The sequence below is a fragment of the Arctopsyche grandis genome, chromosome 4, assembly GCF_051622035.1.
Source record: "Arctopsyche grandis isolate Sample6627 chromosome 4, ASM5162203v2, whole genome shotgun sequence".
Taxonomy (NCBI): Eukaryota; Metazoa; Arthropoda; class Insecta; order Trichoptera; family Hydropsychidae; genus Arctopsyche; species Arctopsyche grandis.
This window is the reverse complement of record NC_135358.1, coordinates 5,987,737-6,002,872: the sequence shown is the minus strand read 5'-3', so window position 1 is coordinate 6,002,872 and position 15,136 is coordinate 5,987,737. Positions and strand designations below refer to the sequence as shown.

Sequence of the window (15,136 nt, the reverse complement as noted above, 5' to 3'; positions counted from 1 at the left end):
TCAACTAGTCAAAATATATAACTGGAAGATACACTTCAACTGTAAAATATACAATAAATAAATCATGCACGCCTTTTAATGAACAAAATATACATTTTAATGATAATTAGATATGTAAAAAAAATAATTATTATTATGTATTTACATAATGTATAATTGTATAATTATGTATAATTGAAAGTAGTGTTGCGTACGGGTGGGTGGAGGATCCAAGTAAAAGCCAACAGTCGTTTCACAGCATTTATTGATGATCAAGGAGTTACACACACTGTCACTGCTCCGTCCAGAATGACATGAGATCGCCTACGTACCGCCTTATAAGGGGTAGATCTCTCAGGACGTCTAATCTGCTTACCTACTGTATAGTCACGTATTCGGATATGTATTCCCACGGTATGAGAAGTGCAATCATTGTTTAGCTTTCATGCACTTAGCTTGTTGCTAATCCCTAAAACCACTTACACCGGTCTCACGGTCTCTCAGGAAGTCTACCCGTCTTAATCCGATCGCAGTTACTCGGCGGCTCTGTTTAGTATACGTTACAGTAGCATAAGTCCACTTTTCTGCATTTTGAGGAAATATCTCGCCATACGTTAAATATAATGCTATGCGTTTTTTTTGATTTTTAAATGCTTTTTATTATTACGAAATTATGTTCACAATACATCTTATATCTATTTTAATAGCTACTGATCTACTGATCATTTTCTATTTTACAATTTTAATTTAATTTGGTTAGTAATCACAGTATTATATTATTCTAATGTTAATCTAAAGCATAATAGGAAAAAGAGCTCAAAAACCTATTTACAATCCTTATAAATGTTCATAATACATCTAATACATAATATTAATTAAAGACTATCTAAAGTCGATGACCTAAAGCAGCTATGCGTTTAACAATATTACTATACTGGTGGCCTGTATGTAATACGTTTATTCTGCTTTTCCAAGAATCTGGATATATCGAATTAATATCGAATTAAATGATAACAATTTGTGAATTAAGTCAAACAGAAATGGTGTTTATGGAACTAAAAATTGGACCTCCGCTACTTTCAAATATAACGGTTCATATAATTAACATTTTGGATTATAAATATAAAATAGTTAAATGAAAAGACTGTATTTTATTAATTGACTTTTATCAAATGAATTAAATATGTATGTATAATTTAATTTTACAAATCCAGCTTTAGTATATAATATTTAATCCAAACATTATATGTACATATGTGTAATAATATAATGAAAATTATTCAGAGATGGTATTAAGATTACCAAGAATTTATCGATTATATAATATATTCAATTATTAATACGTAATGCGATACAAAATACTTAGTAAGACTATTAAGAAATTAGCGAGAATTTATTACGCGAATATATTAAATTATGAATACGTAATTCGATATAAAAGAAAAAAAATCTTAATCATATATTTTTTAAGACTGTGAATGTAAACAAATACGTAAAATGAATACAATAATTTAGGAAAACTTATCTCAAAACTACTTAAATATTTTTCACCATATACATAAATATGTAGTACATTTGTACGGTTCTAAGACACTTACCCTCTGGACACATACCCCCCGGACACATACCCCCGGTCAACAACCCCCTGGACATTAACCCCCTGTGCAAATAACCCCTCCGTCAAGGATAAAAATATCATAAAAATTGACAGTTTCTTTAATAAAAAGTCAGTAGCAATGCTAATTTATTTCAGCCAGAAAAATACAGATTCAGAAATACAGATATTAACAATGCATATATCAGATTCTTTATAAATGATCAATAATAAAAAATTAATAATAATAATTTAAAATATACAAAACTACGAAATCAATTGTATTTTAATCCCTTTTTACTTACCTCCTTTATTACATAACTCTTATTTTCTTTTCCTTTTCTCAATTTTACAAATTCCATCATGGATAGTCTAAAAATATTTAAAATGTAATAATAATAATATAACAATAATATATACTTATATTATAATTTACTTTTATTACTACAGAACGCAAACGCTAACTGGTGACTAAAAGTCTTTTAAATTGATATTTATTTTTATTTACAACAATAAATTGAAATTAAATATTGTATATAAATTGAAATTTAATATGCTCTACCAGACTCAATTTATTCTTATTTTTTAATTTACTTCATTATTAATTATTAATTATTTATTACTATTGGGGGTTTTTTGCACGGGAGGTTAATGTCCAGGGGATTTTGGCCGGAGGTATGTGTCCAAGGGGTACATGTCCGGATACCCATTTGTACGTATACTAACACAATCAAGAATAATGTTATATTGTTACATATAAAATTTACACATATTGTATCTTAAGGAACATTCCCAGACGTAATTAAATAAAAGAAAAATATTTACCAACACAATTTATTTTTATTTTTCAAAAGGCTTCATTTTTGGACTTGGAGGGCCCATGGGAGAGTATGCCAGACTCCAGAGGATTGACGACTCAGACGCTCGGTCTTCGATTGCGAGCTCAGAGGAACATTTTCCTAGACAATGGTAGAGACGGTGGCACTATGAGGGTACAGTGTGTGTCAGAATTACCGCTTTTATCACCGACGATGCAAAATAGACGACATACGACCATGATGGCGTCTCTTTCACCGCCTCCTCATCTCACCAACGAAAAACTACACTGGCCCGGAAGTAAGAATCACAACTTTAATTTAATTTAATACAACATATTAAATTAATAAATAATAATTATATATTTTTTTGTATAATTTCAGGCAGTGCTTCGATTATCAGCCCTAGTGTTAAGTACGTTCTGCTTCACATAGTATTACCAATGTTAATGAAGACTGTACTGACGCGGAGATCCAGCTGCGGTTGCTTGATATGAACGCGTGATTTACAATATAAAATTAAATTAAATAAAAAAATATATCAAATTTATAATATTATATTATATATATTGAAAAAGCTAAATTGAATTTGTAATTTATATACTAATATTTATAACATATTTATATATTATATTATGGTTTGTACGAATTATCACGGGTGTAAACGTTGATGCTATGGGTACATTCAACGGATGATTAAATAATCACATATTTATTATTGTATATATATATATATATATATATATATATATATATATATATATATATATATATATATATATATATATATATATATATATATATATATACATATATAAATCAGACAATGCACACAATCCATCCGAAGAATGCGAGCGACGAGAATGTGCAAATTCCGATCGTTCCGTTGACTTAAACCGTATCAGAAGGAATGCGTGCATTGTAAATCGACAGTCATTTAACTATATTACGATAAGGCACGTGATTACAATTACTAATATATTTTGTAATAAATAAATGTTTACTTTACGAAATTTATTTACTGTTGAATTGATAATTTTTGTGCAAATTCAATTTATTATTATTATTATTATATTAACTAATTACTTAAACGTAATTTGTATGGTACATACATTGCCTGATAAATTCTAAGGAACGTTTGATTTTTTTTTACATATAATATACATATTAATTGTACGTGTGTGTATGTAAAGCGATACGACGAATGATATATCAAAAATGTATATATAGATACGCACATTGTAAAAATCTTTATAAGCACTTGTGAATAATAAAATTATTCGTCGTTAATGTATCCTTATTGATTTATTGTATCCTTATTTTTATTTCGATTCGACTTCGTAAATGTGTACGATTTGCTCCATTTTTCTTCGACCCGTCAGACAATGGGATTCTGGGATGAATGCCCACCCCATTCTACCCCCCCCCCCCATTTATCCAAGAATGTTTCTGATCTCCGATCAACAATGTGTGCACCCCTTAACCTTTTCTTCCCGCCTCGTGCGATACATGTCCTAGTAATCATTGTACCGTAGGCATTCACCTTCTATGAGATTGTGTGTGTGTGTGTGTGTGTGTGCTTTTCATAAAAAGGGATAGCTCCAAGACAACGGAACAATCGGGATCCTGCAGGACTTGAATACAGGATGACTCGCTTAGAATTCCAAGGGCGGTCCTCTCTTTGCCGGGACACTGAGCATGACCCACGTCTATCCTGTGGGACACATCGATGAACAGTTCTTTTCAAGTTCACTAGGAGACAAGATGAATGGCGGTGGGTGACGCGTGGAAACCGTTTCCTTTTATTTAAATAAACAATACAAGGACCTAAATTATACCGGCATATAAAAGAGAAAAGTGACCAAGTCCCTTTAAATTGCACTGCATTTGGTCAGAAAGATATTTAGGATATAATGAACAAAATATACAGTACATATATGTACATACACTGTATACTGTATAAATTAAATTAATTTATTAGTACACATTTACTTGAATGCATTTATATGACATTATTCACCAGAGATTTATTTTTAATTATTTACTTATTTAATTGTTTATTTATTCCAAATGACTAGGCAGTCTTGCCTAGTATTTGTACCCATCGGGTAATCTCCGCACAGATAGATCTTTGATCGATGGGTCGCGAGACCTTATTGGCTGTTTTATATACATATGTAAGTATGTAGCTTATTTAAACGCCGAAACCTTTTTGGCGCGATCGAGAAATGATGTGATTACGTGCGTGGACTTTTGGTCGAATGGACACTTGGCCGATGGAAGTTATGCTGACAGCCGCTTGGCCGAACGGACAATAGGCCGACAGACTTTTAGGTGAATGGAAATTTCACCGAACGCACATTAGGCCAACGGACGCTTGGCTGAACAGACATTTGTATATCAAAACTACTCAAAACTGATGTATTATTCAGTCACCTCGACCTCATTTTAATTTTATATTTTTATAAATTTAAATAATTTAAAATGTAATTCCACCAAATGTCCATTGGCCAGGGGTCCGTTCAGCCAATAGTCGGTCAACCGGTGATCAGCGCTGGTAAACCAGTGGCTGATGAGCGCCACTCACCTCTACGATACAATACCATAGAGACATCTATGGAAAACTTCGATATAGCAATTTTTTACGAAAAATTCATAAATATTTCAGAGTAAAGCTGGTAGCATATCTATTATATAATTTCGAAAGAGACTTTGCATATTTGTATATATGGGAACAACACATTCAATTATTTTTTTTTCGATTCATAGGCACCGATTAAATTTTTTCAGGATTCGAAGGCCCCAGGCGGAGACCCGGGGGCGAAGGCCCAGGGGGCGAAGTCTCAAGAGGCGAAGGCCCCGGAGGGTGCCAGGGGGGCCGCCGGATTCTGGTATACATATAATGTCGAAAGAGACTAAGTATATGTGTTTGTTTTTTCGTGACAGTCAATTTAATAAAAAAAAAACAAATGAATATTCAATTAAATTTAATAAAATGTTTACTATTAGATTAGTCATCTTTAAGCGGTTTATATTACAAATACCGAGCGAAGCCGGGTAAAACCACTAGTTTTTAATAATCAACAAATCTGAGATGCTAGAAACTGAGATGCTCATTTGGGAAATCTGATACATTGAATTAGCTGATATTCAAGACGTTTTCAAGCGTTTTTGAAAAATCAATATAATCATATAATATGTAATAGAATAGTGAAGATCAAAGCAACAGTTTCCACCATTCTATAGTCCTTCTTAGAAAAGGAATTGAAACGTATCGAGTCACTGTGGTATAATATTGGGAAGGTGTTTTCAATTTCAATTGCCAAGAAGAACAAATTAAATTGTTATTGAATTATTTGCAATCTTTGAATTAATTGGACCGATGAAAACCAGAAATTCCCACGACTTTGATATCTAATCTATATCTATATCTATCTAATCTATAATTTGGAAAGAGACTTTGTATGTATCCTTGGTCGTCGTCGTCGTCGTCGTCTTCGTCGTCGTCCGTAGATCGGTGACGTCATCGAACACGTGATTCGATTTTTTTTTTTTCGATCCATGGGCGCCGATTTGTTTTTTTCGATTCAATGGATTCACCCCCGCGGGGGCGCAAGGCGAGTAGCTTCATGGGGCCCCGCCAGGGGCGCCACAAGGGGCGCAGCCCCGTGGGGCCCCAGCCTCATGGGGCGCAGCCCCATGGGGCTCAAAAGGGGGCGCCACAAGGGGCGCAGCCCCGTGGGGCCCAGCCTCATGGGGCGCAGCCCCATGGGGCTCAAAAGGGGGCGCCACAAGGGGCGCAGCCCCGTGGGGCCCCGGGGGGGCCCAGCCTCATGGGGCGCAGCCTCATGGGGCGCAGCCCCATGGGGCTCAAAAGGGGGCGCCACATGGGGCTCAAAAGGGGGCGCCACAAGGGGCGCAGCCCCGTGGGGGCCCGGGGGGCCCAGCCTCATGGGGCGCAGCCCCATGGGGCTCAAAAGGGGGCGCCACAAGGGGCGCAGCCCCGTGGGGCCCCGAAGGGGGCCCGGGGGGCCCAGCCTCATGGGGCGCAAGCCCTAATAGGCATTAACTAAGGGGGGCGAAGCCCTAGACGGCAATTAATCATGGGGGCGCGGAGGGGCGAAGCCCTAAAAGGCAACTGATCATGGGGGCGAAGCCTTAGACGGCATTTAATCATGGGGGCGCGGAGGGGCGAAGCCCTAAAAGGCATTAACTAAGGGGGGCGAAGCCCTAAACGGCAATTAATCTTGGGGGCGCGGGGGGCGAAGCCCTAAAAGGCATTAACTAGGGGGGGCGAAGCCCTAGACGGCATTTAATCATGGGGGTGCGGAGGGGCGAAGCCCTAAAAGGCATTAACTAAGGGGGGCGAAGCCCGAAACGGCAATTAATCTTGGGGGCGCGGGGGGCGAAGCCCTAAAAGGCATTAACTAAGGGGGGCGAAGCCCTAGACGGCTTTGAATCATGGGGGCGCGGAGGGGCGAAGCCCTAAAAGGCAACTGATCATGGGGGCGAAGCCCTAAACGGCAATTGCTCATGGGGCGTGGAGGGGCGAAGCCCTAGAAGGCAAAGGCTCAGGGGGGTGCCGAGGGCGAAGCCCTAGAAGGCAAAAAAAAAAAAATGATTTTTTTTTTTGATTTTTTTAAATTTTTTTTTTGATTTTTTTTTTATTTTTTTTTTGATTTTTTTTTTTGATTTTTTTTTAATTTTTTTTTTTATTTTTTTTTTTAATTTTTTAATTTTTTTTTTTTTTTTAATTAAATTAGCTTAGTCATGTTTAAGCGGTTTATATTATAAACACTGAGCGAAGCCGGGTAATACAGCTAGTAATATATATTTATCATTTCTGCCCCTCCATTTGACGTATTTAATCAAGGAAATACGAATTCTGATATTTGGAATGTAACGGCAAACTCATCAAAACATAAACGCAATTTAAATAAGGACGATATTAATTCGACATCGTCAAGATATACAAAAATTTCGCAACTCAAACGGGCGCTAATTAATATTTAATATACTGACGACGGAATGCCACGATCCCCCCCCCCCCTATAGCTGAAATAATTTTTTCCATTTAAAATGTTGAAAATAAATTGAAAAATGCTTTGATGGATCGTTTCATTATTTTAATGCGATTTGGTTGTGCCGGATGAAAGTTTCTTGCGTTTTAGAAGGGAATGTGTTTTCTTGACGATTAAACAAAAAGTAATTAGTAGGAGTGATTAAATTTAATTAATTAATTAAGTAAAGGAAATTCAATTTCTAAGGAGTACACCTAATAGATTATATTTTAGTAATTGAAACAGTGGAGTATTGCGAATTCTACACCCAAGTTTAAAAGGACAATTTCAATTGCGTAAATTAATTGATATAATGCGTCACGTAAAATATTTTGTAATTTTATAATTTTGTGGTTGAAGCAAAATTGTAAAATCTTTTTTTTCGGAAATGTTTGCAAAAAAAGTAAGTTACGTTTCGCTCAAATTGAAGGATCTTTTATAATTTAATTATGAGCGAAATTCCTAAATCGCGACACTGTGAAGGATGATGGAAAATTCGATGCCTGAAACTAACGTAAATCAAATATTTAAAAAAAATTGTAATTAAATCATGTATAAAAATATTTGATTAAATTTCATCACGAAACCGAACACATTCCAATTCATATTAAATTGAAAACATAATTAATTTTTATATTACAAATGAATAACGAATTTTTATTCTGCTCGTAATTCTATAATATTATAATAAACATAAACAATACGTGTAAATATAGATACATGTAAATATACCTGATCATGTAACAAGTGTATGTATGTATAAACTATGTAATCACCGATAAGATGTCATAAATTCGTAAAATACTAATTAGTGTACATAAATATATATAGCCCTTGAGTGTACATTACAATAATTGAGTAATTAATTTATTTTATATTATAATTTAATATAAATAATATTAATAATATTTAAGGGTAACATGGATATATGAGACAGAAGACAATTGGCTGAACGGATTTTTATTATGGACAAGCTTTTATTTATTTTTACATACACATATACCAGGAAGGCTTAATAGATAAACCCCAATGTGCCTTCCTGGCCAATTATATACATTGCAGCATTTTTAATTACATAAATCGCTGAATTCCGATATGCTGAAAGACTCTAAAGTAACTATTAATTCATTAATTCATAGCGACATTTATGGATTTAAACTTGTAAATATGTAAATCATATTAAGATACTGGTGACATTACGTGTAGGATGGTTTTTGTCAATTTGATGGAGGAACCGTTTCAACAATGAAATCGCAAACTCGGATAGGAAACGATCTACATGGAGTCAAAAATATCCAAGTCAATATGTCAATACTGTTTTATACTGCGCGGTTTTGAGCAGATACCATATGGACATGTAGAATGAAAAGTTTGGAGTAAAGGCAAGTATTTATCTATTCATAGACAATATTAAATATTATTCTTTGGTTGGAAAATACCATAAATTAATTGATTGGTTTTTTTTATAAATAAGAGCACATTCATTTTTTATTTTCATTGAATTCATCATCAACGAAATACTAGAAACTAACAAGAAAATGAACTGTATATTAAGAAAAGTCATCATCAATATACGACAAACCAAAAAGGTTCACCTGCTGATCTTAAACGCAAAACTAAGCAAGCTCTATATACTAGACCTAGGCTCGCAACACTACTGACTGACAGCTTATTACTATTATCACAAAGCGCCATTCCTGGTATATTCAACGATATATAAATTTAAGAGATAGTTTATAGCCATTTTTTTTCTTTCAAATTGTAGCTACATTTAATGTAATATATTTTGCCAAAAATAGACATAGTTATGAGTCAAAATATATTATCAACACACACTTAATATAGGAGATACGTGTATAGTTTGAGTCTTAAATCATATGTGTAAGGCATGCGCCCTAGGTCTTCTAGCTATGCACGTTCATATTGACTACGGGAAAGCAAAGGCATATTTTAATCAAAACATTGCGGGTCACACAGGCATGTGGCTTAAGAGGTCACACAACGCGATATTGGTCCTTACAACCCCCTGACTCCGAAGGGAAACAAGCGAGGGGGGTCTGGGGGGTCATACTGTCTCAGTACGTGCGGTACGTGGTATGCCAGGGGCCGCTGCTACAAACGACTCACACGTGAACACCTTTTACATGAAAATGCCTTAATTAAGTCGCGGGAAAAATCCTGAACCGTCGGCCAGGTGTAGGTCCTCTTTTATTTTCCGGAAAAGTGGATTTCGTCCCCCCTGTCTCCCTCCACCCTTGGAGTACAGGGGGTTTTTCCAACCCCCCCCCCCTCCCCCTACCTTGACTGGTCACATTGAAAATCAATTGGCGTCTCCTCGATATATACGGGTAAACTTATTACACAGTTTCGTAGCGCTTCTCGTTTGCGAAAGGTCTCCGCTTAAAGGGCCAAAAAAGGGCCAAGTTTGTCCTTTCTAAAATATTCGTCCGCTATTCGCTATGGGACTAAATAATATTGCCTCGCTTTGTGTGAATCGTATTGTTTTTGCTAATTTGTTTCGGAATTTTGTTTAATTTATTCTTTAATTTTTTTGTTTATATTTCAGCTTTGCTAATTTTAACCACGAATATTTTAAATGTAAATTAATAAATAAGTGTATTCCTTTTTTACAAATGACTACACTTATTTATTAATTTACAATATTTAATATATAATCATAAAATACTTCTCTTATGATTAGAAGCCCTATAAATCCCATAGTACTGTTGCCTTGATTTTCAATTAATTTATAAGAAATCATATAGAGTCTGGTACTACTGTTTGAAATCTTTTCTATCGAGTACCTATATATTAATAATTTATTACGAATAAATAAAAAAAAAATTTTTACTGAACGTCCAGATTTATTCATCATGATTGTTTTGTTACGATCTAAGAGGAAAATTTATGCTTATTGTTTAAGCTTTTAATTTATATAATTGATAGTCCTTACCATCCGTTATCCTTCATTATTTCACACTAATTCCACTTCTACTAACTACTCCTGTAATTCCTTTCTACATAAATACATGTACATAGAGCTTGATTTTCTCTTAACAATATTCCCCCTCATATTGATCCATTTTCTTGTTTTGAATTTCTATTATATCGTCATTATTCTTAGTATGTACATATCTCATACATATTCTTATTCTTAGTATCTCATACCTACGTTATTCTTAGTATCTCACACCCACGTTATTTTAAGTATCTCATCATTTGTACAGACTGTTTATTAGCTTCACTCAGTTATTTTTTTTTATTTTATTACACTATTGTAAATAATTTTTAGAAACTTTTTTGGTATCGATGTTATGATTTGTACGGCTCAATGCTGTTTGTTTCTGTTTTTAATAAATAAATAGTTTATAATATGAGAATTACTTTTCTAACGATTAAAATATGAAACTTCATAGCTTGGCTGTTCTTACACACTTTTTATTTACTACATTTCAAATATTTTTTCTATCTACATACATTCATTTCAATGTATTTTTATTAGTTTCATCTTTTTTTCTATTCGTATCAATTGTTAAGACCCGTAGATTCTTATATTTTTACGTGCATTTTTATAGCCTTTATCGAACCTTTTTTCATTATATTCTAAATAAATGTTTGCACTCTGTGTAAATCGAAAAATTTCGATTTAGAAATTTAATTCGGAACCTGTGGTCAAGTTCAAGTTTTTAATTTCTTTTCATTTTTATTTACATTCTCCATTCCGTTTGATATTTTCAAATATATTTCCAACTTTCACCCGTTTGAGCAACATTAATATTTATAGTAAATTTTAGTTATAAAAATGTATTTATACATAAGGTACATCCTTATGAAATTACCTATCAGCATAAGATTTACATATAATATTATGATACATAATTTTATCATCGGATTGATATGAATATATATTGAAATTCGAATCCGGTTCACCGTTCGAAGAAAAAAAATATATTCTAACGACACTTTACCACGCTTCTGATAGATTTGCCTCAACGATTCGATCAATCCACCGTGAACATTGCGACGACGAATCTCTCCCTTTCTCTGTCTAGTCCCGAATCAAAATTTATGTCACGAAACTGTATTGTAATTCGAATACAATGTCGACGAGAATATTTGAAAAGAAGAATGGTTACGGACGACAGGGAGAGACGATGACAGTGGGAAGGCGGGAGGTTGCACCTGATGGACCCTTGAAATTGGATATTTGACGGTCGGACGATAAGCTAATTATTAATCTGCTGGCGCGTTTCAATCGAAATTGCCCGAAAAGAAGACAAATTTAATTAGGGGGAGGGAGGGAAAGCGAGGGTGTATATATTTATATTGAGTGCGCCATTAGACCTTCGCTCCGAAATAAAAATGAGATTAACGCGAACGAAACATTTGTTCGAAAAAAAAATGCGACTTCCTAGCGGCGAGATGCTATCCATCCGTGGGGAAAATTATTCGAATTTTCCCGAGGAAAATTTGAGTATCTGGCATAGGTAGGATATTAGCAACGTACCTGCTTTAGCATGGAGGATATCACCTGCGTGCTAATAGACGAAATGCGGTAATAAACCCGAACATAAACAATGCTGCCTTAGAGCACGTTTGTTCTAATAATGTTCAAAGCACACATAGTGTCAGGATCTATTGTTCCGTTGCTCTATAATGCTTGAGAACGGTCCACAGTCATGGATATAATATATTATGTAGTCCAAATATACAATGTAAGAAGCGTCATGAAAACATTTCATTGTAATGCTCTGCAGAAGAGCATGCTAATTGTCGATGCATATCCGTATTGCTTATACACTATTTAAAAAATTCTAAATGTATCGGAAACAATGGAAATACACCTATAATGGAAATGTTCAATGACCAAGAGTCACGAAATACACCTTCTTGTGAATAATATTCTTGCTTTTTTTTTTTTTGAGAATTTTTATTAATATTCCTGTAATTTAATATACATATATCATAATAATATTAAGGATTCTGTGATATTTATTGCACGTTAATATTAAAAGGTATGGTAAAAATTTCATTATGAGCAGTCAACCACACGTGGCAGCTTATTATTTTCACTTGGCGTTTGATTTATGTGTACATTTTCCATGCGGAATTATTTAACGGGTTTTATTATATTAGCGTAACATGAAGATGAATTAATATTTGAACCATATTTTAACTATAGGTAGATATATGTATGTATAAATTAACCATATACAATTTTTAATATGCGGAAAGTAATACTTTATATATTTTTACACAAAAAATCATCAGAAAATTTCGATAAAAACACCAAATAACTTGTATATTATTATATCTTCATTTATATTTGACAAAACTATGTACATACATATATATTGAATATTTGATTATTGGTACAAGCTTTTTATTGGCTTCACTTTTTGTTAGTTCAGTGACATTCCTGCCCGTCAAAGTTAGTTCAGTGACATTACAATATATTTTATTTTTATTTATTCTTCTTTCAATAGAACATCTGCATTCACTTTAACAGATCGATCCAATGCGAAGAGTGTGCTAATACAGATACAATACAATAATACAAAAAATACAAGCATTGTATACAATACGAATTCATACAAATATCATCCACAGTGACATCTATGGAGAAATTATTGCAACATTTTATTATTTGAAATTGGCGAACCTTGAGACACTGAATAAGGTAAGATATGCAAAAGAGATCCGAAAGGAAATTTCAATTTACAGGAACCGTTTCAATGAAAATCGGAAAAATTGGCCAACAGCTACTAGTGGGAATTGAACCGTGACCACTACTCTCGAAATCATAATATGCTAATCACTAGTCCACGCTGTTAGTTATATGTATGTAGGTATATATGGTTGTTACTTTTTTATGTACTCTCTCATATTTTATTAGATTTTTTTACAGTCCATAATCCGGAAGTGATTTACATATAAACAAGGTGTTATTACTGTGTTGTGGCATTTTAAATATTTTAGCGATTTACAATATGTAAGTATGGCGATATTAAAAAAGCTTTGTTTTTAAAAAACTTTTTTTATCTACAGTTTTTCAACTACTAAAAATCCTAATACCAAAACTAATTTAAATTTAAGGAATTTCAGACAAAAGTATATATGTCAGCATGTGAAATGTCAGAACGATTTGACGATCGGAAGTGATACCTTGTCCAACGGAAACCATGCAAGAAAGTCAGCATACATCTGTCAAAATCTAGCGTGCTCGTATTTGGCCGTAGCACGTATGTATATTAGCATTATACTATAAACATTTTTACATTCATTATATAATATATTAGTGAAGTATAAATATACATATATGAGAGATAATGAGGGCCTAAAATGCAAATTTTATAAAATATAGTGTGAAAAAGATAAAGTTATAGGCGTTTAAGCAATAAAATCTGACATGACGAGTGGGTGGCGTAAATTCAAACATATAAGGTTATACCTTCATATGGGATATATAACTATTAAACTTCATCATTTATTACGATTATTTTTCACCATTGAGCAATAAAAATAGATTGAAATTTCCACCATTGACCAAACCGCGCAAAAGTTCCCAATCGATTGGAAGACAAAGAATTTTAGCTCAATCCTTTGCGAAGTGAATCATAGAAAAGCCTAGTAAAAACCAGCTCTCGCATTGAGAATATGCTCTTGCTGTATATAAACATATGATGTATCATTAAGCAAACTTTTTGTGTATTTGATTATATTTATATTCCTCAAATATATCGATAAAATCATAGATTGGACTATGGTTTTTACTAGCCTAATCTTAGCTTGCTTTTGATTTTTTCGTCTGACGAAATTTGGGTTCTTATCCGATCGTTTTCAAACTTTCAAACAAAACCAAATCCCCCATTACTATGGTGAAAAATAATCGTAATAGACACGTTTGAAAATACTCCATTACCGTTTTCAGTGACGTCTATTAGTATTTATCCACACTCTTCCGATCGTTTTTACTAGCCTCTTCTTATTTCCCTTTTCACCAGCCTCTTGCTGTATCAGATTTTAATTGTTTAAATGCCTATAACTTTTTCTTTTTTCACTCTATATTTTATAAAATTTGCATTATAGGCTGTCTTTATCTCTCTTATATATTTTTACTTCACTCGAAGGTTATAGGTAAATTATGATTTTTAAATTGAACTAGTGTTGTGACCGTTGATTTCAACGGGTGGTTTCGAAAAGGAATTGAAACACGAATAAAAGTATATGTAGTATAATGTATAATGTAAGGTAATTTATAAGCGCACGCGCACTTAATATTCATTGTAATAATAGTGGCACATTATACACTTAGCAATCCAACCCGTTCGAAATGATGAATGAATGTGCGTGTATGTGTGCCCTGAGGGCTTCGCTCCCCGCACCCCCCGACGCCTCTGGCCCACGTGGGCTTCATCCCCTACGCCCCGACATATATATATATATATATATATATATATATATATATATATATATATATATATATATATATATATATATATATATATATATATATATATATATATATATATATATATATATATATATATATATATATATATATATATATATATATATATATATATATATATTGTGGGAATTGATGTGAGTGAATGTAATTAGTGTAATGTTGAAGAGTAATGGCAAACAGTGGTACACATGAGTGTTCACTGTTAGGAGTTGGCAGA

General features: G+C 33.5%; 1 protein-coding gene across 1 annotated transcript in view; it reads left to right on the top strand.

Moving 5' to 3' along the window:
* The window catches only part of LOC143910731 (uncharacterized), a 65,212-nt gene extending 62,309 nt beyond the window's left edge, over window positions 1-2,903 (top strand). Inside the window, exons 5-6 of the mRNA XM_077429329.1 lie at window positions 2,428-2,689; window positions 2,773-2,903. Coding sequence (XP_077285455.1) covers window positions 2,428-2,689; window positions 2,773-2,885 — 375 coding nt within the window. The 3' untranslated portion in view covers window positions 2,886-2,903. The remainder of the gene's footprint in view (window positions 1-2,427; window positions 2,690-2,772) is intronic.
* The last annotated feature ends 12,233 nt before the right edge of the window (window positions 2,904-15,136 follow it).